Source organism: Pyrgilauda ruficollis, unplaced genomic scaffold, assembly GCF_017590135.1.
Source record: "Pyrgilauda ruficollis isolate IOZ18807 unplaced genomic scaffold, ASM1759013v1 scaffold4, whole genome shotgun sequence".
Taxonomy (NCBI): Eukaryota; Metazoa; Chordata; class Aves; order Passeriformes; family Passeridae; genus Pyrgilauda; species Pyrgilauda ruficollis.
This window is the reverse complement of record NW_024525489.1, coordinates 12096508-12122442: the sequence shown is the minus strand read 5'-3', so window position 1 is coordinate 12122442 and position 25935 is coordinate 12096508. Positions and strand designations below refer to the sequence as shown.

General features: G+C 53.7%; 3 protein-coding genes across 11 annotated transcripts in view; 2 read left to right on the top strand and 1 right to left on the bottom strand.

Moving 5' to 3' along the window:
- SLC29A1 (solute carrier family 29 member 1 (Augustine blood group)) overlaps nucleotides 1–7920 on the top strand; it is a 33417-nt gene extending 25497 nt beyond the window's left edge. For all 8 annotated transcript variants that reach the window (XM_041476936.1, XM_041476935.1, XM_041476940.1 and 5 more), the window contains 12 exons: nucleotides 301–383; nucleotides 835–916; nucleotides 1155–1327; nucleotides 1545–1684; nucleotides 1884–2018; nucleotides 2171–2268; nucleotides 2600–2690; nucleotides 2803–2891; nucleotides 3034–3142; nucleotides 4426–4511; nucleotides 6169–6368; nucleotides 6908–7920. In XM_041476936.1, the coding sequence (XP_041332870.1) occupies nucleotides 355–383; nucleotides 835–916; nucleotides 1155–1327; nucleotides 1545–1684; nucleotides 1884–2018; nucleotides 2171–2268; nucleotides 2600–2690; nucleotides 2803–2891; nucleotides 3034–3142; nucleotides 4426–4511; nucleotides 6169–6368; nucleotides 6908–7019 (1344 nt within the window). In that variant the 5' untranslated portion in view covers nucleotides 301–354 and the 3' untranslated portion in view covers nucleotides 7020–7920. The remainder of the gene's footprint in view (nucleotides 1–300; nucleotides 384–834; nucleotides 917–1154; nucleotides 1328–1544; nucleotides 1685–1883; nucleotides 2019–2170; nucleotides 2269–2599; nucleotides 2691–2802; nucleotides 2892–3033; nucleotides 3143–4425; nucleotides 4512–6168; nucleotides 6369–6907) is intronic.
- Nucleotides 7921–8054: 134 nt separating this feature from the next.
- Nucleotides 8055–17096, top strand: HSP90AB1 (heat shock protein 90 alpha family class B member 1). 2 transcript variants are annotated; one of them, XR_005955914.1, is made up of 12 exons: nucleotides 8055–10297; nucleotides 10405–10551; nucleotides 10729–10935; nucleotides 11240–11399; nucleotides 11590–11723; nucleotides 12194–12505; nucleotides 12940–13105; nucleotides 13300–13490; nucleotides 13771–13918; nucleotides 14175–14443; nucleotides 14549–14655; nucleotides 14871–15009. XR_005955914.1 is itself a non-coding variant. In XM_041476934.1 (12 exons), the coding sequence occupies exons 2-12, from the start codon at nucleotides 10405–10407 to the stop codon at nucleotides 16639–16641; spliced, it is 2178 nt and encodes a 725-aa protein (XP_041332868.1). In that variant the 5' UTR covers nucleotides 8055–10297; the 3' UTR covers nucleotides 16642–17096. The 2 variants fall into 2 exon arrangements, 1 of the variants encoding a protein (XP_041332868.1); XM_041476934.1 differs by lacking the exon at nucleotides 14549–14655 and adding an exon at nucleotides 16532–17096 and having other exon boundaries at nucleotides 14871–15204.
- Nucleotides 17097–18955: 1859 nt separating this feature from the next.
- On the bottom strand, nucleotides 18956–22728 carry SLC35B2 (solute carrier family 35 member B2). The gene is made up of 2 exons (XM_041477269.1): nucleotides 22648–22728; nucleotides 18956–21063 (listed from the first exon to the last, which is right to left on the bottom strand). Exons 1-2 carry the CDS (start codon nucleotides 22726–22728, stop codon nucleotides 20125–20127), a joined length of 1020 nt encoding a protein of 339 aa, XP_041333203.1. The 3' UTR covers nucleotides 18956–20124.
- Between the last annotated feature and the right edge of the window lie 3207 nt (nucleotides 22729–25935).

The following is a 25935-nucleotide window of genomic DNA, read 5'->3' as shown; positions in this document are numbered from 1 at the left end:
CCTACTGCAAGCAGCTGGGCAGCCAGCATGAGCAGCCTGGGAAAGCAGTTTCCTTTTGGAGGGAAGGCTTGCTGTGCCTGGCTAGCAGAATAAGGCTGTGTGCCACAGCCCCTTGGCTTAAGGACTCTGAGCTGCAGGTTTTCAAAGCTCCTGCATTGTCCTCTCATCGTTTTCTGGGTTGGTGTTTGACTCCCAGTACTGTGGAACACTTACTGGCAGCATGGGTTGGGGTTAAAACCAGTGTTGGCCCTGCCTGGCATGTGTCTCTCACTTTCCCATAAAATCTTGTTTGTTTTCCAGACGGAGAGCAGCCATAAGACTTGCTGGGACCTGTGCTAACTCTTGCCACACAAGATGACAGCAAGAGACGGGCCCCAAGATAGGTAATGGTGGGTTCTGATGTTGCTGAGGGGGCACATCCAGGATACCAGGAGCTGAGACAGGACAGGGGGACCCAGCATCTGGGAGACACCCTCTCCTGCATGCTAACTGGGCTACCAAGCTGTCCCTTCTTTCTAAGCTTTGCCACAGCAAATGGGCTGTAAACTGTAAATAGTCCCCTGTAAACACGCCTGGGGAGCCTAACTCCCTCCCACACCTTGTGCTGGATGCTGTGTATCTGGGTGCCACATGCTGAGGAGCAGCCAACCTCTCTCTGCCTTCGTAGCCTCCTGGGGAGGGCCCCTCTGCAGTACCACATCTCTGGCAGCCCAGGCTAGCAAGGGCTGTGGGGCAGGGCAGTAAATATTGTCTGGTGCCTCCTACCACAGGGTCAGGGACAGTTGGAAGCAATACCCAGCTTCCACTCCAAACCCCACTCTGTCCCCTTCACAGGTACAAGGCTGTCTGGCTGATCTTCTTCATCCTCGGCCTGGGAACACTGCTGCCATGGAATTTCTTCATGACTGCCAGAGAGGTGAGGGCTTCCCTCCTGCTGTTGTCCATGACAGTAATTGTCCCCTGTCGTGTCTAGGGACCATGGTATAGATGTGGTAGCATGGCACAGCATGCAGAGGACCACAAGCGTGCGTGACCTGGGTGTGACGAGTGGCACTGAGGCAGCAGAAGGGATGGGCATGGGTCTGAACAAAGAATAAGGGTGGCCTTGGAAGGCCTCACAGAATCTCAGCCCCACTAGGCTCCTTCCTTTGCAGTATTTCATCAAGCGCCTTGCGGACCCGGAGGAGACGAGCCACGTCAGGAACCAGACTGGTGAGGCCACCTTCACACCCTCCTACCTGCAGTCTGTGTTTGACAACTTCATGACTCTCTGCGCCATGGTGCCCCTCCTTATCTTCACCTGCCTCAACTCCTTCATCCATCAGCGGTGAGCCTTGCTCTGTCCTTGCCCCTGCCAGTCCCCATAGGGCCACCCTGCCCTGACCTGTTCTCCTGTCCCAGCACTGAGCCAAGCTACAGCCCAGTCAAAGGCAAAACACCAGTCTCCTGTCTCAGGGTTTGGCTGGGATCCCACAGTTAGAGCTTGGTCCCAGCCCCAGGTTTTTAGGGGGTTGGGTTTTCCTCACTGAGACCTTCTTTTGTAGGATTCCCCAGCAGATCCGTATCTCAGGCAGCCTGGTGGCCATTGGGCTGGTATTTTTAGTCACCGCGATCATGGTGAAAGTCCCCATGGAGCCTCTTCCCTTCTTCGTCTTTACCATGATCAGCATTGTCTTCATCAACTGTGAGTGAAGCAGTGGGGGAAGGAGAGGGACATGGCTAGGGCTGATCCCTCTGGGAGAAAAGCATGAACCTCACTGTGGGAGAGCCAAGGGGGAGGGGGACTTGCCTTGCCTCGCAGGGCAGGGGCCTTGGTTCCCTGCAGAGGTGCAGTCCGTCCTTGCCTTTGGTTTCTCATATCTGCTCATCTTTCCCCTTTGCAGCCTTCGGCGCCATTCTTCAGAGCAGCCTGTTTGGGCTGGCAGGGCTCCTGCCTGTCAGCTACACGGCTCCCATCATGAGTGGGCAGGGTTTGGCAGGCACATTCGCTGCTTTGGCAATGATCTGCAGTATTGCCAGTGAGTAATCCCTGCCTTGCAGGTGACAGGGCCTTCCCAGACCACTGCTGTCACAGCATGTGCCGAGGTCATGCTATGTGGAAGATGGCAGCAGGGCTTTGCTCCTCTCAGCTGTCATCATCTTCCTTTCCTCTCCCTTCCTGTGCTCTCAGTTGGTGCCCAGCAACCCGAGAGCTTCATCGGTTACTTCACCACGGCCTGTGTGACAATCGTGCTGGCAATCGTCTCCTACGTAGTTCTGCCTCACATGGTGAGACTGCTGTCCTGGTAGGGAAGGGCTTGGGAACGTTGGACCTTTGTGCATCCCAGCACAAGAACCATGGCCCACTAGCAGCCTTCACTTCTTGTGTCAGGGCAGGTTCTCCTGTGTCCCAAGGGAGCACTCTGGGATACTTCCCACCACAGATACCCCAGTATACTTGGGGTATCTGAGTCCCTGGGTAAGCAGGAAAGCATCAATATCAGGCAATAATTGGAAGGAATGCTTTAGCCCATATTGCCCATATCTGCTGTTGTCACACAGCCCCTGGCAGCCTTCTTTCTGCATGCATGAATGAGTCTTCCCCACTGTCTCTCTGCAGGATTTCTTCCGATACTACTCCATGAAGGACAAGACAGAGTACCGCGTGTACAATGCAGAGCTGGAGACCAAGAGAGACCTGATTAAGAAAGGTGAGGGGCTGAGAGAAGGAAGAGAAAAGGGAAAGAGCTTAAAGAAAGAAGGACTGAATTAGATTGCGGCTTTCTGGGGTCTGCTGTGCCCTACTTGTGTCTCTCCCTGCAGACGAGAACGGGATGGAGCAGAATAACTCAAAGATCATCCCTATCCACAACCCTGATGAGCAGCCCTCTGTCATTGCTATTTTTAAGAAGGTCTGTGAGTTTCCAGCGAGCCTTGTCCTGTCCTTCCTTCCAGGATGGGCACAGGTGTAGGAGAGCATGGGGAGAGGAGACCAGCCCTGCACTGGTCTCTTGCCCTGTGTTTGGTACCAGCATTTTTCTTTCATCTGCCTAGCTCTGGGTCTTGGCTCTGTCTGTCTGCTTCGTCTTCACTGTCACCATCGGCGTCTTTCCTGCCATCACAGCTAACGTGTCCACTGTCCTCGGAGAGGGAAACAAATGGGGTAAGTGTGCCAGGAATGGGGGCGAGGTAGGAAAAAACTGAGAACAAGGTAAATGGGAGAAAAGGAGGTGGGGCTTGAAGGCATGTGTGGTGGGGTAACCCTGTCTGGATGCCAGGTGCGCACCAAAGCCACTCCAGCTGGACAGGGGAGATAAAATATGACAAAAGGCTTTTGGGTCGAGATAAGGACAGTGAGAGATCGCTCATCAATTACTGTCACAGGCAAAACAGACTCAACTTGGGGAAAATTAATTTATTTACCAGTCAAATCACAGTGGTATAATGAGAAATAAAAACTAAATCTTGAAGCACCTTGCACTCACCCCTCCCTTCTTCCCAGGCTTAAGTTTATTTACGATTTCTTTATCTCCTCCCTCTGCAGTAGTGCAGGAGGATGGGGAATGAGGGTTGCATTCAGTTCTTCACACATTTCCTCTGCCACTGCTTCCTTCTCAGGGGGAGAACACCTCCCACTCTTCCCCTCCTCCAACATGGGGACCCTCTCATGGGAGGCAGTCCTCCTTGAAGTCCAATGTGAGTGCTTCCCATGAGCTGCAGTTTTTCATGAACTGCTTCAGCCTGGGTCCCTTCCATGGGACACAGTCCTTCAGAAACAGACTGTTCCAGCATGGGTCCCCTGCAGTGTCCTGCCGGCAAACCTGCTTCAGAGTAGGGTGGTCTTCACAGGCAGCAGGTGGATATTGACTCACCGTGGACCTCCTTGGGCTGCAGGAGGGCAGTCTGTCTCACCATGGTCTTCACCACAGGCTGTAGGGGAATTTTTGCTCTGACATCTGGAGTGCCTTCTCCACCTCCTTTTCCACTGGTCTTGGTGTCTGCAGAGCTGTTTCTGTCACATATTCTCACTTCTCTCTCTGGGTGCAATTGCACATGTTGAGAGGTTTTTTTCGCTTTTTAATATGTCAGCCGTAGGCCCTACCACTGTCACTGATGACCTTCGCCAGTGGTGGGTCTGTCTTGGAGCCATCTGACATTGGCTCTGTCAGACATAGGGGTGCTTCTAGCAGCTTCTCTCAGAAGCTGCCCCTGTAGCCCACCTTGTTACCAAAACCTTGCCACACAAACCCAATACAGAATGCTGGAAGGGAAGAGGGAACCACTGTGCGTGATGGTTTGGATGTCAACACCAGCCTGGCTGGGAGACCGTTCCAGGCCTTGGTGGGAAACTGGTAGGACCTTGACGTGAAAGACAGTCAGTCTCCGTGCAGTGGGTATGAGGGATTGGGGCATACTTGGCTTCTCACTGACCATCCCGTTCTTCAGGTCTCTACTTCATTCCTGTCTCCTGCTTCCTGCTTTTTAACGTCTTCGACTGGACAGGACGCAGTCTCACTGCCCTCTTCACGTGGGTAAGTATGGGGCAGGGAGCAAATGCCACACAGTGTCTATCCCTAGGTCCTTCAGCCACAGCTGTCACTGGGGCTGCCATCCATGGCTTGGAGCAGGAAGGAGGTGCAGAGATAACTGCTGCTTTAAATTCTAAGTGCAGATTTATGGGTCAGAGCCGAGAACCACAGTGTTGTTCTGTCCTCCCACCTCTCTTTCAGCATGGCTTGGATGAAGCTGCCTCCTCCATTTCAGCCTCTCTGTAAACAAACCTTCACTCCAGCTATGCAAAAGACGAGACAGGATGGCGACAGGGAAAGAGGGTGAAAGACAGGGCAGCCCAAAATAAAACCTCTGGCCTTGGCACAGGACACAGCTGCTTCAAAGACCCTTGTCCTGAGACCAGGGCAGGGCCATGCCATGTGTGTCATACAACTGTCCCCTGCCACATCCCCTTGCTCTCATCTCCTCAGGATGGGCAAGGAAAGGGGCTTTCCTGTCTGGGTCTCTTCCTGCCCCTTCACCCACCCCCCCCCAAGCACTGTTTCCCCCTGTATTGTTCAGGCTGTTTGTTTAGAGAAGCTCCTTAGGACCACGTCCCACATGGGGTCTGCCTGAGCCTGCCTTCCCCATGGCCTGGAGCTGCTTCTCCGCTGGCCATCACTGCTTGTTGCCTTCGGTCTTGGCCACGAGCCGCCTTGCCTGGTGTCCAGGCCACAGCCTCCATGGCAGGATGACCCAGCAGGAGATGTTTCCAAAACAAGGCTGTGTGGAAAGTCTGACTGCATGTGGTTTGGGCCACATTTCCCTGGTTGGGGCCCCACTCACTCTTTTTCTCCTCAAGCAGGAGAGGCAGCTGCTGTCTCCAGTTTGCCCCATAGACACGGCAGCTGGCCTAACCTCAGTTTCCTCCTGTGTTCATGGAGTTTCCTGTGGCCACGCCAGCCCAGCAGCTCCCAAGGCAGCTGTGGGTCTCTCCTCACCTCAGATCAATGAACCCTGTCATCTGTGAACCGGGCACCTCACTGAGGGGATGAGGTCTGTCGCAGTCCAGGGGCTCCTTAGTCCCAGCTGCAGGGACAACACAGGGGGATGGTACCTCCTTCTTTGTCCCAGCCTTAGTTGCTCAGGAACTCTGGTAGAATCTAAGGAGACTGTAACTTGGTCCACGCCTTTCCCAGCACATTCCAAAACAGCCCCAGCATAATCCCTTTCTCAGATTGCTGGATCTTGCCCTGCTTGCTGGGGGATGGTGTAGGATGCTGGAGAGCTGGCTAAAGCCCAGTTTGCAGGCGCTGAGGTGCCAGAGGGGCTTTACCTCAGCCACCCTTGTTCTGCACACTGGCTCACGGCCTGAGCGTGCACAAAGCTCTCTTGCCTGCCTGTCTATTGCCAGCAGGGGCTTAACAGTTGCCCACAAGCGCGGCTCAGTATTTTGGCTCTAGTGCTGCTTGAAGTCACCTGCAACAGGGCTTTCAGACCTAGAACCTACTTATGACTGCAGGTGGTGACACTGGGATTTGTTGTAGCCAAGAAAGTCTCTCAGCAGCTTTGCCATCTCTGTGGCTCCTCCACAGCCCTGGCGCAGCAGGGACAGCCTCTGCAGAGCCCCTGCCAGCACGCCATGGGATGGGGAATGTCTAGTTCTCAGCTGCTCAGCAATTTGTGTTTTTCTCCCAGCCCGGGATGAACAGCTGCCTCCTGCCAGTGATGGTGGTCCTCCGTGTCATCTTTGTCCCTCTTTTCATGCTGTGCAACGTGAAACCCCGTTATTACCTGCCTGTTGTGTTCTCTCATGACGCCTGGTACATCATCTTCATGATCTTCTTCTCCATCTCCAATGGCTACCTGGCCAGCCTTTGCATGTGCTTCGGGCCAAAGTGAGTGTGAGCTGGGGACAAGGGAAGGGTTGGTTATGCCCCCAGATGCCAGCCCTGGAATGACTTGTGGAGTCTAGCTCTGCCCAGCTCTGGCATCTGGAGAAGAGGCCACAGGCACAGAAGGGAATTGTCACTACCCACAGTGTCCCATCTCCCAGGCTTGTGCCTCCATATCCTAGGGATGAGGAAGCTATCTGGGCTCTGCCACACAGGGGAAGGGGCTGGATGCAGCGGGGATCTGGAGGGGAGCAGAGCATGGCACAGTGCCCACAGCAGGGTGAGCAGCCTTCCCCAGCACAGGGAGCACAAGGAGCCCCACAGGAGTCAGAGAGGAATGTCCCTGGTGCCAGGAGCTTCAGGGTGGCATACCTGATGCACTTTATGAGCCAACAGTGAGGAGACTTGGAGTTCTTGTGGCTCTAGGAGCCAAGAGGGATTTCTTCTTGCCATTCCTCTGCTACAAGCCTCCCAGCTCCACTGAACAGCGGGGCACTGGACATGCATCCTGAGGATGGATCTGACACCTGTTTCTCCCCTAGGAAAGTGCTTGTGCACGAAGCAGAGACCGCTGGAGCTGTCATGGCATTTTTCCTGTCACTGGGTCTGGCCCTAGGAGCTGCTGTCTCCTTTCTGGTCCGACTTCTCATCTAGCAGAGGCACACAGAGGGTGCAGGGACACCAAGAGATGGCTCCGCATCCTCCACTGAGGCCCTGGACACCTCAGCACTGTGGGGAAATAACAGCTCACACCTGTCCCTGCCAAATCACACTGCCACAGCAGACATTACAGCCAGGGACGGTTCCACTCCTGCAGGGCTGGCCTGGTTCCTGCCACGCTCAGCTGTGTGATGCCCTCAGGCCTACGTGCCTTCTCCTTCCCCATGCTGTGTGTGTTGTAAGACCCCCGGGATCTCCAAGAAGTCCAGCTGCCTCCCATGCTGCATAACTTCCCTGGCTCAAGGCCAAAAGCCATTTTCAGCCTCTTTCTCTCTGAGAGAGTGAAAGGCTGGTAACTAGTGTTACTCCTCTTGCCCTTGTCTCCAAAGCACCTAGGAGATTCTCTCCTCTCCTCCTAGGGGGCCTGGAAATATCCCACAGCCCTCCTCCTGCTGACAGACTTGTGAATGGCGAGGAGAGCCCCAGCCAGCCTTGCCATCCCTGCTCTCTGCTATACGCACATCCCCCTGACCAGTGGTATCCCTGAAGTGTAGACATCTGTGTCCCAGCCACAGAAAGAGCCAACACCATGGCTAGGCTGAGGGAGGAGGAGGTCTCCACACCCCACCTTCTCCCCCTCTCCTTGCCTCTCTTCCCTTTTTTTTTTGGTGATTCTGACATTGGTTTTTTTTTTTTTTCAGCCTCCTGGTTGTGTGACAGGAGGTTCTACTGTGGGTTACAAGAGGAAAAGCAGCAACTCCCTTCCCAACAAAGCTGCCTTCCCTACCCATGTGTGCTACAAGGGAAGGCCTCACCTCTCCCTTGGCTTTCATGTCCCTTGTCACGTAAATGTGTCTATACAGTTGCCATTTTCTATAAAAAGAACAAAATGCTCCTTTGGGTATGTATTTTTGTCTCTGTCGCCACAGGGGAGAGGGGCTGTGGAGGACCAAGGGTTGAAGTGAGAAGGCACTGGCATTTCCTTACCACCCTGTAGTTCCATGCAGGCAGCATCAGAAATGGTGGGAATGGTGCGTGCATGCCCTGCACAGCCAGGCCCAGCCATGAGGACACAGCCAGTGTGGGAAGGGGATCGTAGAACCATAAAATCAGAATGGTTCAGGTTGCAAGGGGGCTTGAAGATCATCCAGTTCCAAAACCCCTGCCACGGGCTGTGATAATTTCCACACACCAGATTACTGCAGCCCCATCCAGCCTGGCCCCGAAGACTTTGAGGGATGGGGCATCCACAGCTTCTCTGGGCAACCTGTTCCAGTGCCTCACCACCCTCAGAGTAATAAATTTCTTGCCCAACATCTAAACCTTCCCTCTGTTTGAAACCACTCCCCTTTGTCCTGTAATGACATACTCTTTGTCCCTGTCCATCTTTATTGTAGGTGCCCATCAGGTACTGGAAGGCCACAATTAGGTCACACCAAACCCTTCTCCAGGCTGAACGATCCAAATTCAGACATCCCTTGTAGGAGAGGTGCTCCATCCCTCTGATCATGTTGCTGTTCCTCCTATGGACTATCTCCAACAGGTGAAAGTCCTTCCTGTGCAGGGGACTCCAGAGCTGGATGCAGCACTGCAGGTGGGCTCTCACCAGAGCAGAACAGAGGGGCAGAAAACTGTCCCTTGTCCTGCTGGCTGTAGTGCTCTGGATGCAGCCCAGGACACCACTGTCTTTCTGAGCTGTGACTGCTCATGGTGAACTCATGGCCAGCCTCTCATCCACCAGCACCTCAGGGATGCTGCCCTCGAGGTATAACAAGGGACCACTGACACCTCTGATAAAGAGCAGATGGACCTTCATATTTTGAGGTGCAGTGACCTGCAGCACTGCATCTGGGAGCTTTCCTCGTGCCTGGGAACAGCCAGAGTGCCACCTCTTGCTCCTGGAGTGAACTACACCAGCCTGCCAGTGGGAATCCCCCTCCCTCTGTCCCACATCATTCACAGCCATCACCTCTTTGCACTGCCAGGCACCAAAACCCATGTGGGAGCTCGGATCCCCCATCCCACTTCCAGCTTCCTTTGCTGGTCAGGGCTTTTGTACCCACAGCTTCAACACAGAATCACAGAGTAGGTCAGGTTGGAAGGCACCACATGGTGGATCATCTGGTCCACCACCTCTGCTTAAGCAGGGTCAGCCTAGAGCACAGGGCACAGGATTGTGTCCAGACACTTCTTGAGCATCTCCAGTGATGGAGTCTCCACAATCTCTGCAGGCAATCTGTTCCAGTGCTGAGTCACCCACACAGTAAAGTTCTTCCTCATTTTCAGGTATTATTTCCTGTGCATCAGTTTGTGGTTTCTGCCTCTTGTCCTATTAACTCGGCAGCACCGAGCAGAGCCTGCCTCTGTCCTTCACACCCTCCCTTGAGATACTTATTGATGAGCTCCCCTCTCAGCCATCTCGAGGCGGAATAGGCCCAGCTCCCTCATCCTTTCCTCTTAAGAGAGATGCTCCTGTATCTTAATCGTCTTTTTTACCCTCTGCTGGACTGGCTCCAGGGGCTCCATGTCTCTCTTGCACTGAGAAGCTCAGAAGCAGACAGAGTACTGCAGATACTGGAATGGAAAGACTTAAGATTGATTTCTATTATTATTTCCCTTGAACACTGAAAAGACAACGTCTCCAAACACTGTTTTGCAGCAGCGACACGGGCCTGCCATACACTCCGGCCCTGACACCTTCTGTCCCCGCCCCTTCCCCGCTGTACTGCGGCTCCACGCAGCTTCAGGCCGGCAGAGCTACGCGGCTCCCGGCCTCGGGGGGAGCTGCAGGATGAAGCCGGGGCACTGCGGATTCCCGCTGCCCTGCGCCAGCCATAGAGCCCAAGAGGCGCCGCCATAAGCTCTGTGGAATACTCTGGAAGTGGTTTTCTAGCCGCAGCTGTGTTCCTCCGCGACGGGGTGCGGAAAAGAGTTCCTCGCCGGGGCTCCCCGCCGCCCCTCGCCGTGGCGCTAGGAGGTCCCGGTCCTGCTGCCCTCCGAGCGTCGCGGCGAAGGGCGGCGGGGAGCCGCGGCTGACGCCTGCAAAACGGCAGCATGAAGCCGAGCATTCATTGCACGCCCGCCCCCGCCATGGCGGCCGCTAAACAGCAACGCCGGTGCCTCCCACACACCATCGATCTGTGGTTCGCTGACCAAGACCCCTTTAAGGCGGAAGGATACAATGTGCCGTGAGGCTCCCCCTCGTTCCGAGCCTATAAAAAGCGGCCGGTGAGGGGTTGTAGCCCTCTCGCCGGTCCCTCACGCCCGAGACGGTAGGGACCGGACGGAGCGTGGGGCTGGGCCTGACGCCTCCGCCGCCCTCTCTCTGGTTCTCATACCCTGAAAATGCACTGAAAATAGGCATGTGTTTGTCTTATAGATGCCCGAGAAAGTGCAGCACGAGGAGGAAGATGCGGAGACCTTCGCCTTCCAGGCGGAGATCGCCCAGCTCATGTCGCTCATTATCAACACCTTCTATTCCAATAAGGAGATCTTCCTGCGGGAGCTCATCTCCAACGCCTCCGACGTGAGCCCGGGGGGGAGTGGGCTCCTTCCTCTGCCGGGTGGTCGGGGTCGGGCTGGTGTCCTTCCAGGGGTGCCCGGGGAGAGGCCGATTCCCGGCTCTCCGGGAAGGCTTGTGCAGGGAGGGACGGAGGAGACTGTCGAGTAGGGAGGCTGTGTCGAGCATCCCTTTCTCCCCTAGGCCCTGGATAAGATCCGCTATGAAAGCCTGACCGACCCTTCCAAGCTGGACAGTGGGAAAGACCTGAAAATTGACATCATCCCCAACCCCCGGGACCGCACACTGACCCTGGTGGACACTGGCATTGGGATGACAAAAGCAGACCTCATCAACAACCTGGGCACCATTGCCAAATCTGGGACCAAAGCCTTCATGGAAGCCCTGCAGGTGGGTTGCCTTTGGCTGCATGGGTTCTCTGGCACCTGGGTCACAGGCTGGCACTGAATGTACAAATAATAAATAAACAATAAAATGGCCCTGCTGCCTTGTTTGCCATGGGAAATGTTGGCCTACTCACGTGTGCTTCCTCTATCTTTCCAACACCAGGGAGGAGCTGAGGGTAGAGCTGGCTGCCTGTTCGCACTTGCATGTTTTTCTCCATGTGCCTGACCCAGTTCTTTGCTGCTGTGAATCAGTCACAGACATTTTCTACCTCCACACTGGTCTTAGCAGCTGCTCTCTGATTTCACAGGCTGGCGCAGACATCTCCATGATCGGGCAGTTTGGTGTGGGTTTCTACTCTGCCTATCTGGTGGCTGAGAAGGTGGTTGTCATTACCAAGCACAATGATGACGAGCAGTATGCTTGGGAGTCATCAGCTGGGGGCTCATTCACTGTCCGAACTGACCATGGTGCGTATTGTACAAAAAACCAAGCACGTTTTCCTGCCAGCAGCACCCCTTCTGCTGGTACTCCCTAGAGCCCTGCTGCACTGTCAGTCACACTGGTTAATGCTGGCTGTCACATAATGTTTAGGCTCAAGGAGCTGGTCACGCTTGCTCTCTGCCCTGAAATGTTGATGTTTCTCTCCCCACATTGCAGGTAAGCCCATTGGACGTGGCACCAAAGTGATCCTGTACTTGAAGGAGGACCAGACTGAGTACTTGGAGGAGCGTCGTGTGAAGGAGGTGGTGAAGAAGCACTCCCAGTTCATTGGCTACCCCATCACGCTCTATGTACGTAAGGGAAGGACTGTGGGGACCAGATGGAAAGCTGGAGGCAGGGGTGGTGGTGTTTGAAACAGGAGCACAGAATAGGCCCAGAGTACGATGCCTTCTGGTCCCTTGTGCAGTTCCTGGCTGCTGGGTACTGAGCAGTGGTGCTCTCAGCTTCTGTGGCCAAAGGTGGTTTGAGGCTGGGGGCTTACTGGAGGTGGAGGAGGTGGGTATCCAGCCACACTAAAGGCCTTTGGTCTTTGCAGCTGAAGATCATCTAAAATCAGCCATGGAAAAAGGGTTCCTGCCACTTTTCTCAGGCACAGCTTTTGGTTGCGTGATGAGAGGCTTTTGAGGACTGGTTCCAAGAGCTTTCATTCCAGATGATGCATTTGTTTGACCTTGGAGGATACCATTTTTTTCATCTAGAGCTAAAGGATTCCTGGTAACTTCAGGCTAAACCTGACTATTGCTTGTTTCTTTCTCCACAGCTGGAGAAAGAACGTGAGAAAGAAATCAGTGATGATGAAGCAGAGGAGGAGAAAGATGAGAAGGAGGAAGAGTCAGTGTCCAAAGATGAAGAGAAACCCAAAATCGAGGATGTGGGCTCTGATGAGGAGGAGGAGGGAGACAAAGGCAAGAAGAAAAAGACCAAGAAAATCAAGGAGAAATATATTGACCAGGAGGAGCTGAACAAGACCAAACCAATTTGGACCCGCAATCCCGATGACATCACCCAGGAGGAGTATGGCGAGTTCTACAAGAGCCTCACCAATGACTGGGAGGACCACTTGGCTGTCAAGGTGGGTGCTGGGCTACCCTGCCTTCCAGGGAGAGGCAAAGGGCCCTTTTCCAGCCCTTATCCAGAGTCACCATATGGTTGTGCCTCTGTGGGACTGAGCACTCTCAGGCCACTTGGTGATGGAGCAACCTGCATTGACTGCCATGCAGGTGGAAGGATTGGCAGTGCCAGTCCATAAGCAAGACAGGAGGATGTGGGGTCTCAGAGAAGCACTGATTTCTCTGTCCAAGCCTGCTGTATGCCAGGGAACCTTGGCACATAGGGGATAGTGGGCCTGAGCAGGAGGAAATACAGGCTGCTTGGATGCTAGAGATGTTGCTGTGCCCCCTTGCCAGTCCCATGCTGAGGAGTGGCAGTTCAGCCTTCCTGCTGTGGGAGCTGGGGAAAGGAGAAGTGAAACACCCCAGCAGCTGTTTTTTTTTCCTGGTTCCACAGCACTTCTCTGTGGAAGGGCAGCTGGAGTTCAGGGCCCTGCTTTTCATCCCGCGCCGTGCCCCTTTTGACCTCTTTGAGAACAAGAAGAAGAAGAACAACATCAAGCTGTATGTGAGGCGGGTCTTCATCATGGACAGCTGTGATGAGCTCATCCCTGAATACCTAAGTAAGAGCCCCCTGCCTCAGCCTCCCAGTGCAGAGCTGGAATCCCCACAGCCTGTGGTACCACTTCCAGTACAGAGGGACTGGATGAGGCACTGGCTGGTATGGGTGCATAGCAGTCAGTGTTTTAGTTCTTTTCTTTCTTTGTTGGAGCTCAGAATCTTTAACCTGACACCTGTTTTCATTCGCCCTATGCAGACTTCATCCGGGGTGTTGTGGACTCGGAGGACCTTCCTCTGAACATTTCTCGTGAGATGCTCCAGCAGAGCAAGATCCTCAAAGTGATACGCAAAAACATTGTGAAGAAATGCTTGGAGCTCTTTTCTGAGCTGGCAGAAGATAAAGAGAACTACAAGAAATTTTACGAAGCTTTTTCCAAGAATCTGAAGGTGAGTTGGGCACCCTACATCTGGAGGAGGGAAGGGCCCATGACCCATCTGCCTGAGGAGCAATCTTGTTCCTCTGCTCTGTCTCCTCTGCATGGATGTTAGGATAAAGGGATTGGGTCTTGCGAATGCTTCAGAGTGCCTTTGTGGGCACCTGTCCCCTCTGGCTGCCCTAGGCCAAACACCCAAATGATCAGGAGCTGGGCAGATGGCTGTGCCTCAGGGCCAGCCAAGCGCATCCAAGTCCTATCCTGGAGACTTCATGCGTCTCTTCTGCCCCCAGTTGGGCATCCATGAGGACTCCACCAACCGAAAGCGCCTTTCGGAGCTGCTGCGGTACCACACGTCCCAGTCAGGCGATGAGGTGGCTTCGCTCTCCGAGTATGTGTCCCGTATGAAGGAGAATCAGAAGAGCATCTACTACATCACAGGTGAGCCAGAGCTCCTCTGAGCCTAGCAAGGCAGAGGCAGGTAACCTGCATACGGACCCTAATTTAAAACACTTCCTGCTGCCTTCAGCAGGTCATCCCTGCTGAATTGCAGCTCATTCCTGGGGGCTGGGGAAAGGACAGCAGGCCTAGAACCCTGGCTGCTGCCAGTTTTATTTTAGGGGTCCCAAGTGACTGGTGGTGTTTGTCCTGCTGTAACCTCTTGGTGATGTTTCATTTCTACCCTCCACAAACACAGGGGAGAGTAAGGAGCAGGTCGCTAACTCAGCCTTTGTGGAGCGTGTGCGGAAGCGTGGCTTTGAGGTGGTATACATGACAGAGCCCATCGATGAGTATTGCGTGCAGCAGCTCAAGGAGTTTGATGGCAAGACCCTGGTATCAGTCACCAAAGAGGGGTTGGAGCTGCCTGAGGATGAGGAAGAGAAAAAAAAGATGGAGGAGAGCAAGGCCAAGTTTGAGAACCTCTGCAAACTTATGAAGGAAATCCTGGACAAGAAGGTGGAGAAGGTGAGATGGACAGGGAGCTTAGCCCTGTGCTGGAGGGAGGAGGGCTGGGTCCTCCGTGCTGCAGGTGAGGGCCCCCGCTCAATGCATGCCTCTCATCTCCTGCAGAGGAGCCGCTAGAGGAGACTGGAGGTCCCAGCATGCACCATCTTGCTCTAAGCAGCCAGGCTGCAGGCGAGGGGCACTGACCCAAATACGTGCATTGATGGGAGAGGGTAAGTGTGGGAAACATGCAGTGGGTGCTCTAAGTGCTGGCTGAGCTGTCCAAATTAGTCTGTAGCAGTCCTGGAGCTGCTTGGAGCATCTCTGCTTGCTTTGGGGTGTCCCCAGGTGAACCAGGGGCAAAGACTTGGGCTGTAGTGTGCTGTGGCTGGGCCCAGTCCAGGGCTTAGGGGGGCCTTACTCAGCTAACCCTCGGCTATGTTGGCAGGTCACCGTCTCAAACCGGTTGGTCTCGTCTCCCTGCTGCATCGTCACCAGCACCTACGGTTGGACAGCCAACATGGAGCGCATCATGAAGGCTCAGGCACTGCGGGACAACTCTACCATGGGCTATATGATGGCCAAGAAGCACCTGGAGATCAACCCTGACCACCCAATTGTAGAAACCCTTCGCCAGAAGGCTGATGCTGACAAGAATGACAAAGCTGTTAAAGATCTGGTGGTGCTGCTCTTTGAGACTGCTCTGCTGTCTTCTGGTTTCTCCCTGGAAGATCCCCAGACCCACTCCAACCGCATCTACAGGATGATCAAACTTGGGCTTGGTGAGTATCCATGAACTTCTCATGCTGCAGCAGGCCTGAAGGCACATTAACTGGTCAGGCTAGTGTCTCGGGGCCGGGGCAAGCCAGTAAGGGAGCCATGCTGCTATGATGTGCTGCAGTGGCTCTTTACATAAGGTGGCCAGGAGAAAGTGTAAGCCTGGAACAAGGTACTTCAGGAGGGCTCAGGACTCTGGGTGGACTGCCCTGTCCTCCACAACACCAGGAGCCATCACAATGTTCAGATGACAAGCTGAGGCTTTTTATTCCTTCAGAGTAAATGTGAAAAGTCTGTCATGGGTCATGTGACCCATCTGGAGAAACAGCTTGTGCTTGTACACAGCCTTTTCCTCCAAATTCACCATTTAGCTAAAAATTTAAATCAGAAGGTGCTGTGGCTTGGCACAACTAAGTTAGTAACTCTGTGCTGCCTAGTCTCAGTAGGAGTAGGGTGTTCTGTTAGTCAAGTTGCAGGTAAGGGGACTGTACGGTAGTACAATTTTCTGTTCAGAGTCCACTGAAACAGAAACCTGCAGGGTTGGAAACTGACGAGCTCTAGAGTCTTGCAACTGCTTTAGTTGTGACTTGACTGGATTTACTGCATTTTTCTCTAGAGAAATGGCTTAAACCACATTCTCCTGGCCTAAACTCCAGGTTTTGTGGTGCTGGGTAACAAGTCTTTTGTAGTTAATCTTAATTGGCTGAGGAGTGCACTCTAATGGCATAGGTAGTATCCATATACTGGTGTAGCTGTTACTGGGAGGATGCTGCTGATTCAGGGTTAGCGCTAGAGTTGACAATAACTTGTAACAATGTTGACTTGCAATTATTAGTTGTTAGCCCGCAGGAAAGGAGACTGAGGTGACCTCATTGCAGTGTACAGCTTCCTCACCAGGGGAAGCAGAGGGGCTTGCATTGCTATCTTCTCTGTGGTAACCAGTAACAGGACCTGAGGAAACATGAAGCTTTGTCAGGAGAGTTTTCGGTTGGATATTAAAGGTTTCTTACCCAGAGAGTGGTTGGCCAAGGAACAGACTCCCGAGAGAAGTGGTCACAGCACCAAGCCAGCATTCAAAAGTGTTTGGATAACACTCTTGAGGCACACAGTGTGATTGTTGGGGTTGTCCTGTGTAGAGCCAGCAGCTGGACTTCAGTGATCCTTGTGGGTCACTTCCGAATCAGAATATTCTATGATTTTGTGAACTATTGGATGCTAATAGCCCCATTCCTCAGGCTGGGGGCAGGAGCCAGGTTTACTCTGGGAGAGGCTGTACATCTGGGATTAGATGTCATTTGGAGACTTATCTCTTCCTTTCCTCCCCTCTCCCAGGCATAGATGAAGATGAGGTGGCTGCAGAGGAGCCCAGTGCAGCTGTCCCTGAGGAAATCCCCCCTCTGGAGGGAGATGAAGATACATCCCGCATGGAAGAGGTAGACTAAAGGAGGAAGGTTCTTCCTTCACCTGCCAGACCTCTGCTCTATCTAGATGGTCTGCTCCCACCAGCTGCTACTGACTTCTTGGTGGTGTCTATTCTTTTGGCTCTGTTTGGTTTGGGTTGTTTTTGGCAGGGTGCAGGAGGGCATGATTCCCTGTTTGTTAGTAGTGATTCAGGTAGTCTGAGGCCTGTTTGTTCTGTGTCTTTCTGCTTGTGTAGAAACAGCTGATGGGGAGAGGAGGTGTGAGGAGGCATCAGGCTTCCCCTCTCCCCTTCATGGAGTGTCCCATGTTACCAGTAGGCATCAAACACTGTTCTTATTCCTTTGGGGTGGGAGAGCCCTTCCTCCAAACTGCTGCCTCCCTGAAGCCCCAGGATAGCATAATGTATTTCGGTTGGGTTTTGTTTGATTATTTTTCTGGAATTTTGTTCTACTGGAATTAAAGAATTGATGATTTACATGGTGGGGTCTCTTGTGTTTCATACCTACTCTGCTGAGGAAAATGTCTCCTCTCTGAATGCTTGTCTGAGCCCTGCTTTAGGAGATCTTTATCTCTTCCATGCCCTGGCAAGATGAAGTGGGTGGAAGGAACACATGACCTGCTGTGCAGGTGGGGTGATCTCCAAAGAGCAGTAGTTCTCCACCTGGAGAGCTGCATGCCCCCCCAGCCTGGGAGCAAATTTCCAATCTGTGTGGGTCAGCTGGGTGAGCTGTGCCAGGGCCTGAGCCTGGGCTGCTGCTGGCTGGTTTGAGTGAGCACCTCTGGGGCAGGCCAGCGGCAGGAGCCATCTGCCTGTTCCATTGCAGTGTGGAGCAGGCTGTGGAGTGACAGCTCAGGACTGTAGTCAAGCTGCCTCTCTTCAGCTGTTGGGCCAAAGACTCAACTCCTTTCCTCCCACCTCCAGCCTGCCCTCTGGCTTTCTGCAGCCATTGGGTGTTGGGCAGTATCTGGCTTCTTTCCATCTGTGTCCTAGATGAGAAGCCTGGGACAGCACCTCTGACTGAGCTGCCCCTTGCACTGAGCTCACACTCTGAGGTTTGTCACCCCTGGCCACAATGGCCCTTGGTGTTTGTCAGAGAAAAGTGACACCATCATTTAAGTTCTCTTGCTGCCCACATGCCAGCTGCCACAGGCACAAAATAGAATGGGCTTTAGCCAGTATCCATCTTCAACAGGGAGGCAGAGCCTGCTGGAATCCCTTGCTGCACAGCAAGACACTGACTGTGCTGCCAGTGTGGCAGCTGTGTGGGTGCAGCCTGCTAGGGCAGTGGTGGAGCTGAGCTAGCAAATTGTTTAAAAGCAGGGCTTCTCTCTCAATAGGCAAGTGTTGCCAAATAGTGAATCAATAAAAATTAACTTTTTAAGTTAATGTCCTGGGTTTTCTTTTTCCACCACTGTTTTGTTTAAATCTACATTTAAATTAGAAAGGTTATCCCATTGTATCCCATTCCGAACTTGGCAATGTGGGTTTTTGTTGTTTTGTTTTTAATCAAAGGAAATCACATTCATTTTCAGTCTGTCAGCAGATGGTGAGTGCAGACATTTGGGTGAATTTGTAGGACAGGATGAAAAGCTGTGAGGTTGCAGAGGCACCTCCAAAAGCTCAGAGCTAGAAAAGGAGCACTGGTCAAACTTCTGAAGAGTGAAATGCTCTGAAGCCTGGGCTGTGCTCAGCACCAGCTCTGGTATCCCTCCAGGCTCAGCTAAGTCACCACTGTCCCTAGTCTCCTCCTGTTTCTCTTGTAACCCTCACCTGAGTGTCCCGCTTTCCTAGCTGTGTTAGGCCCCAGTCCTGTCTCTGACCCATATTCACCCTTGCCTACACAGTTTTTCACCAGGCTTGCCACACATACCAGGAGGATGGACCATCCACATCTCAAGCCTCTCCTGGCTCTGGCTGCTGCAGTACACCCCACAAAGTGCTACAGCACCGGTGGCCCTGGCTGGCATGTGCTCAGCAGCCTTCTGTGTCACCTCTTGCTAGCTACACCCACTGGGAATTCCTTAAGTTGCACCATGCAGAGAACTTAGGAGCCAAACTAGGCTCAGGCTAATGGCTCCATGTGCCCACCAGCATAAGCAACATTCCAAACCTGGCTGTGCTCCCCAGTTGTGTGTGCAAGGATCTCCTGTCAGGCCTTGCAGCTTTGAGTGCAACCCTGGCTGATACCAGCCTTGGCAAAGACAGAGAGAGGCACCTGTATTTGTAAAGACAACTCTGCTGTCCCAGAGAGACTAGGGACACAGGAAGAGTTGGAAATCTCTTCCCTCCTTCCAGGTACATGGAAAAAAAAACCCACATTTACACCCATGGCACTATATGCAGCACATTTTTAATTTAATAAAATAAAAAGAGAAAAAAGTTGCCTTGCAAAAGTACCAAAACCTGCTGGTTTGTCAGTCAGGTTGTGTTGACGAGAAAAGGATTGACCAATAAAACCCAGGCTTCTGGGGAAGCAGCTTTCACTGCTCCATCCCCTGCTGTCTGTGGAGCAGGAACAAGGCACCGCAAGCGGGCTCTGCCCCATGTCCCAACCCTCCAGGCACAGGCTCTGGCCAGCCCCTGGGAAAAGCGGGGCCAGTGCCTCCAGGTGGCAGGAAAAAGAGGGCTTGTTTGTGCTTGTCTGAATGGCAACTGCAAAGCCCAGAAACCATAGCACTGAGAGACCCCGAGGTGGTGCTGGGGCTTCTGGGCAGTGCAGCCTTTGGCCTGTAACAGCAGCAGATGTAACCAAAATACAGCCTCGAAGTTCTCAGCAAGCCTTGGGCACTGTCCAGCTCAGGTACTGCATAAAAATCAGCCTGGGCTGAGGGGGGCAAAGTGTCCTGGAGCAGGGGTTAAGAATCGATAAAACCAAAATGGGAGGTACTGGCTTTCACTGCAGTGCCCTCGCAGAGCAGATCCCAGGCCTGTGGTAGGACAGGCTGGGAGTCCTTCCCTTGGCTGTGCCTGTACTACCCAGAGCCCCTCCTGGAATGGAGGAAGAGCACTACCCACCCTTCGATGGGCTCAGCTTGGGACTTGCCTCACTCAGAGGTGTTTCAAAAAGAAACCTAGTGTTTTGCTTGCCCTTTCGTCCTGCCAAGCTCTGTAGTACTAACAGAAATGGAGGAACATTAGCCAGCGGCAAGACAGTGTCAGGGAAGAGCTCCCTTGTTCATCAGTGACTTTGGGGAGAAGCCACAAGACAGAGATGAGGCAGGAATACCAGCAGCCCCATGCTGGTGTGTCCCCAGGCTTGTGCCTTGGTTGTAAGTCTTTGACCTATTAAGGCAAATGGAAAGGTTTGGAGCTGCATCAGCCCAGAGTGTTTCCTGGGCTTGTTCCAGCCCCTTTCCCAGGAAAAGCAGGTGGAAAACTGAGTCACTGGTCCTGCCTATCCATACCCCACTCTTCTTCTCAGTGGGTTGTGAGAAATCCAGCAAATACTCTTGAGTGGAGGCAGGACAGCAGGCATGGCTTAAATGCCATGGCCTCAGCTTCCTTAGACCTTTTGTACAGGGGTCTCGCCCGGCGGGAGCTTCTTAGTGCGCTTCTTCATGCGGCTGCGGGCGTAGACACGGAGAAAGAGGGCCATGAAGACAACGGCTATGCCCAGCCCACCCACCACAGTGACAGTGTGCCCGTAGATGAGGCAGGAGAGGAGGATGGCAAAGGCCTGTCGAAGTGTCATGATGATGGTGAAGACAGCTGCCCCGAACTGGTTGATGGTGTAGAAGATGAAGAGCTGGCCGCAGGCAGAGCACACGGAGAGCAGCACGGCGTGGGCGGTGAACTCCGAGTGGCGGGCCATGAAGCGCAGCGACTCCACCAAGGCACCCTGCTCCACGAGCGAGCCCACAGTGAAAAGGCAGGAGAAGACGTTGACACCAAACATCATCTGCACGGGAGACATCTTGTACGTGAAGAGAGCATCCTGCCAGTTGGAGGTGAAGCTGTCAAAGATTATGTAGCCAGCCAGGAGCACTATGCCAGAGAAAGTGGTGACAGTGGACACTGTCCTGTTAGGAGCGCTGGAGAGCAGGAACATGCTGACCCCCACGGAGATGAGGGCAGCAGTCAGATACTCCCAGTACTCATAACTCTTGCGCGACACCAGTTTGCCCATCATCATCACTGGGATCACTTTGGAGGCCTTGGCCAGCACTTGGGTGGGGAAGCTGATGTATTTGAGTGCCTCATACTGACACCAGCTGCTGAGGATGTTGGAGAGGGAGGCAAAGGAGTATTTGTACATAGGAGCCCCATGGCGTGGCTGCTTGGTCAGGGCGCAGTACAGACCAGCCACTGTGAAGGCCAGGATGCGGTTCATGAACACGAGGAACTGGGAGTCCTTGAACTTTTCTCCAGGGTCTGTTTCAGTGGTACCGTACGTTCTCGTCATCACACGCTCCTGGAGGACACCCCATGTGAGGTAGGAAGCCTGCAAAACAGCAGCAGCACAGGGAGAGTCAGGACCACAACAGCAGTTGCCAGCAATAACAGGAACTGCATGGCAATGCTTGTCTGAGACACTGGGAGACAGGACCACCCCCACTCCACCCGTCTGAGGGAACCTGCTGTCCCGCGTGGTTATAACCAGGAACATCCTGTTCCAAACCACACCTGCTCAGTGGACAGGGGAGAAAAGCCCACAATGCAAACATCCTGGTGACAGTGAGCAGTTATGCTACTTTAAGCCTGTGGAACCAGACTGACTGAATCAGGGAACATTACTGATACACAGATGCGGTTTTGGTGCCAGCTCCCTGCGGCAGCTCCTGGCAGTTTTCCCAGTGGCCTCTGCATAGGTTTTCACTTCCAGCTCCCCAGGCCTGGTTTTTATATCCAAATCAATTCTAGTTTCAAAACCAGCAGACAAAATTGTCCATGAGGGATGATCACTGTCTTGGTTGTCATGTCCGCTACTTTTGGTGCAACAACACCAAGCCCCTCACAGAAATAAGAGACTTCCTCTCATCACACATCTCCCAAGAAAGTAAGACACAGAGAGATGGAAGATTTTGGTGGCCCACAGCACATCTGAATAGGCTGGGCGAGTAGGCCAGGGAGTGAGTAGTTTCCTGGCTGCAGGACACCTGGGTTTTTCTATCTCAGTGTCCACATTTCTACTTTTTGTCCTCATAGACCAAAAAAGTTGCCCTTCCTAATGATGCTCAGGCTGTAGCTGAGACTTGGGAATCTAAGATTTTAAATTCCTGTTTATCTGTAGCTGAATTAAGTATTTTCTCTCCAGTACTCAAATTCAATCCATCAAGGCAGAATGCATCAGCCCCAGACAGTGACCCATGGGAGAGCCTGGGATAAAAGAGGGCTCAAACTATGTGCTGATCTGACATCAGAGCCAGAACAAAAGCAGCCTTAACAACCTGCTGAATCACAGAATTTTCAGAGGCTCTAGAGGACTGTGATCAGACAGACAGGATGCTCCAACCCAAATGACAAACGCTATATGGACCTCCACAGCTCTTGAAGGTGGACTGTCCTGTCCCAGCCTCCAATCCTGCCTTGATCAAGGACAGCACTGCATGCTTGGTCTTCAAGGAACTGACAGTCACTAACCCACTGGCCACTTCCTCATTCCAGAATGGGACAGCCACACATGCACAGGACCCCTACCTGTAGACCAGCAGCACATAAGAGCAGCTTGAAGACCTGTCGGGCTGTGGAGGACTCTGTGGGCTCTGCTCGGGGTGGCAGGGAGCCATCGTCCTGATGTACAGACTTCACCTCAGAGCCAAACACACATGATTTGATGACAGGGAAGCAAATGCCTCGGCCTGAACAGGGTAAGAGAAGATGGAGACACAATTAACCAAAGCCTGGCATCACAAGCTGCACCAGCTTGAGAGGTGAAGCCTCCCTCCTCACTAGCCTCCAGATCTGCTAACATGGGGGCCTCAGAGAAATTTGTTTCAGGACAGCAGCTGGACAGCACTGGGACACAGCTCTGTGAGCGGCTCAAACCTGACAATGCAGGTTGAGGAAGGGAAGCTCCTGCTCTTACCTGTCTCCAAGTAGTTCCTTCTCTTGAAGTACTGGATGAGGAGGAAGCCTGGTACCACAATACTGGCATAGCCAGCAGCATTAACAAAGAAACGGAAGAGCCAGAAGTCCCCCCACGAGTCCTGCAGGGCAGGGGAGATCTCTTCACCTGCAGCCATTGTAGGGAGGGAAGCCAGCAGGAGAGGAATGCAAAATCTGTGGAGAGAGAAAGAGGCAGGTGGTGGTGGGCTGCTGGTGCACGGCAGCTCCACTCCACATGCCTGTAATACCCACATCCAGCCTGATCCTCATCACCTGTAATACAGCCTCCCAGACCCCACTGCAGCAACAACAGTGATGCTGGCAGCACACAGAGTAGGAAGAGTCATCTGGAGCTGAAAAACACAGGCCGGACATCTATGTTTGCTTCTGGTAAAGGTGGTTGCTCTGGAACACGTAGACTTAGAACCTTGGATTCCCAGGATTAGGGAGAACACTGCTGTAACCATCTGGTTTTGACTACACTCTTACTGCAAATGTAAGGAGCACCTCACACCTCACCTTTATAAGTTAAACTTTAGCACAGCTTTTGGGTGGAAATGGAAAAGGTCACTGAACAGAAGAATTTACTCCTACCTAGAAGCTCATGTTTCAAGCCTGTGGCAATGAGAGACCTTCCTCTGGAAGCAAACAGTTCAGAGCTTTCCCCTCCAGCTACACCAGGTGAGTGGATGAGAGGCAGGGTTTGGGGCTGTTAGCCTCCCCCACCTCCCCATGCAGCCCTGGAAGTGTGCCAAGGCATTCCTCACAGCTCAGAGGAAATCACCAGGGTTCACCCGCTTGGCAAAACACAGCCAGAAAGAAAGGCTGGAAAGGAACTTTCCTACCAGCTGTCTGGTTGGGATTTTACCAGGACTGTGCAATGAGGTATAGCTGATATTCTTCAGCTGTAGCTGTAGGAAGTGATCTAGCCAGCTTTAAAACAGCTTTAATAGTCCTTGAAGGAGTTCTTCCCTTCACTGTCCTCCCTCTCACAAAGGCAAACCTGCAGTATTCAGGGGCACCAGGTACTCAACAGAATGAGCAAGCAGGCAAGAACTTCCTACACCCAAGGCCACCTGCATCCTCCCCTCACAAAGCAAGCTGCAGATTCCCGCATCAGGGTAGAACGTTTCCCTGGTCCCTGCTACATCCCAGCCCCAGCTCCCTCAGCTGGAAAAGCCTCCCAGTTGCCTTGGGGACCAGGTGACAGTGCTCTGGGCTGGCTACATAAACACACACCAGAAAAGCTCCTGTGACTGAAAGAGACAGAGATGTTAATTCCTCCTCCACCTGAAACAATCGAATCAGAGAAATTTAGGCCCTGCTTAGGATTGTACCTGGCCCCAATGTTGTATAACTGTGACCTCTAGTAGTCCCCACACGAAACTCAGAAATTTACAAACTTAGGGACTTTACTTAGAAATTCACAAACTTTAAGGACTTTAAAGGCAAGAAAGTCCCCTGTCATTTCATGAGCAAGCACTCCCATCAGCCTCTTGGCCCCTTGAAAAAGACCTCAGGGACTTTTCTCATCCTCAGCTACTGCGGCCAGGCCCTCGGAGTTCAATAACCTGACCAAAGCTGAGGATGTGTTTCACCCAGAAAACTCCCTTCTGTGACTTAAAAGACATAGAAATTCCCAGACCAAGGATCAGTGCACATGGCTAGGGGTGGATTTCTCTGCCTGCTTCCTACTCCTCTGTCTCCCCCCTCCCCTGGAAAAGACAGTCTGACACCTCCACTCAACCTCTCCTGCTGCAGGGGCATCATCGCAGGCTGTACAGATGCTGTGGGATGCAAAAACAGGGCTCAGTGCTCGCACCTGGGGCTGAAGCTGCCCATGTGCTCCTGGGTTTGTCCGTATTAACTGTGGCCGATGGCAGAAACGCCGTTCACTTTTGCAGAAGTCAGATATAAATGACAGGGTCTGTTGCCACATTTGCAACTTGAGAGGGACTGCAAGCTCCGTTCAGCACGATTGCGCCTGCTGTTACCCCGCCAGCTCCTGCAGCGCTGCCATGGGAGGAGAATCAGCTCCGCTCTCCCACAGCGACCGTGAAGAGGAGGCTATGGAGGCACAATGGCTCTCTATGCCTGCGCTAGCAATTCCCAGGCCCCGAGAGCTGACTCAGTGCAGCAGCCCCTGCCCTCTCTGCCGAGGCTGGGAAGGAACAGGGACGCCAGTGTTGCAGGTAGAAAGCGGGGGGGCTGAGCAGGCAACATGCTGAGGCATGAAAGGAGCCTTATTCTGCGGAGCAGCCCAGGAGCCGAGACAACAGCGCCGGCCGCTGCTCCCCTGGGCCCTGCAAGGGCAGCTCTCAAAGGCACCGCTTCAGAGCCGGGCTGGCACCCAGCCCTCTGCCTGGGATGGACAATTTGGGTCCCGGCTCTGAAAAAGATCCCTGCCTACAGCCCTGAGACTCTTCAGCGCGCCTCCAGCGCCTGCAAGGGCTGAGGTCAAATGCACGCTTGGAGCTGACAAGCCCATACTAACATCGCGGGATCTCGTGTCTGCACCCTGTCCCCGTCCCCGTCCCCGTCCCTGTCCCTGCACGCAGCCGGGTCGCAGGGGCTGCATGCCACTGTCCCCGCAGAGCGGACGCCGCCTCTGCCCAGGGGCCACGAGCAGAGGCACGGGCTCCCCGCCGGCCGTGGGACACCCTCCCCCCCGGGCACAGCGCGGGGCTCCCGGGAGGGGAGAGCCCTAGGCTTGCCGCTGCGGGGCTTCTCTGCCCGAGGCTCCGGTGCCCCCGCGGGAGAAGCAGCGTGCGGCCGGGTGCGGGACGAGCGTGGTCCCGGCGCCGCCTCCCTGCCCGGCGGCCACGTTCGCAGCAGCAGGCCGGCAGCGCGGCGGCAGCCTCCGCCCGCCTCGCCCGGCGGCGGCGGCGGCGGAACCCCGCCCGGCGGGCGCGCTCCGCGCCCCACAGCGCCCCTGCCGCTCCGGAGGGAGCGCGGCGGGCGGGGCGGGCCGCGATCGCCGGAGCACAGAATCCATCATGTTGGAAGAGACCTGACACCATCCAGCCCGAGCTACGACCGAACACCACCACCTCAACTAGACCATAGCACTGAGTGCCACAACCTATCTTTCCTTAAACACCTCCAGCGAAGGTGACTCCACCACCTTCCTTGGCCTATTCCAATGTCTCGTCGCCCTTTCTGTAGAGAAATTCCTCCTACCACCCAACCTATATTTCCCCTGGCACACCTTGAGGTTATGTCCTCTTGTCCTGGCACTGGCTGCCTGGAAAAAAAGGCCGATCCCCAC

Coding starts and splice junctions, on each gene's coding strand:
- HSP90AB1 (XM_041476934.1), top strand. CDS start 10,405: ATGCCCGAGAAAGTGCAGCACGAGGAGGAAGATGCGGAGACCTTCGCC. Junction 11,400..11,589: donor CACTGTCCGAACTGACCATG/GTGCGTATTGTA, acceptor CCCACATTGCAG/GTAAGCCCATTGGACGTGGC. Junction 14,444..14,870: donor TGGACAAGAAGGTGGAGAAG/GTGAGATGGACA, acceptor CTATGTTGGCAG/GTCACCGTCTCAAACCGGTT.
- SLC35B2 (XM_041477269.1), bottom strand. CDS start 22,728: ATGCTGCTGGCTATGCCAGTATTGTGGTACCAGGCTTCCTCCTCATCC. Junction 21,064..22,647: donor AAGGAACTACTTGGAGACAG/GTAAGAGCAGGA, acceptor GCTGTTTTGCAG/GCTTCCTACCTCACATGGGG.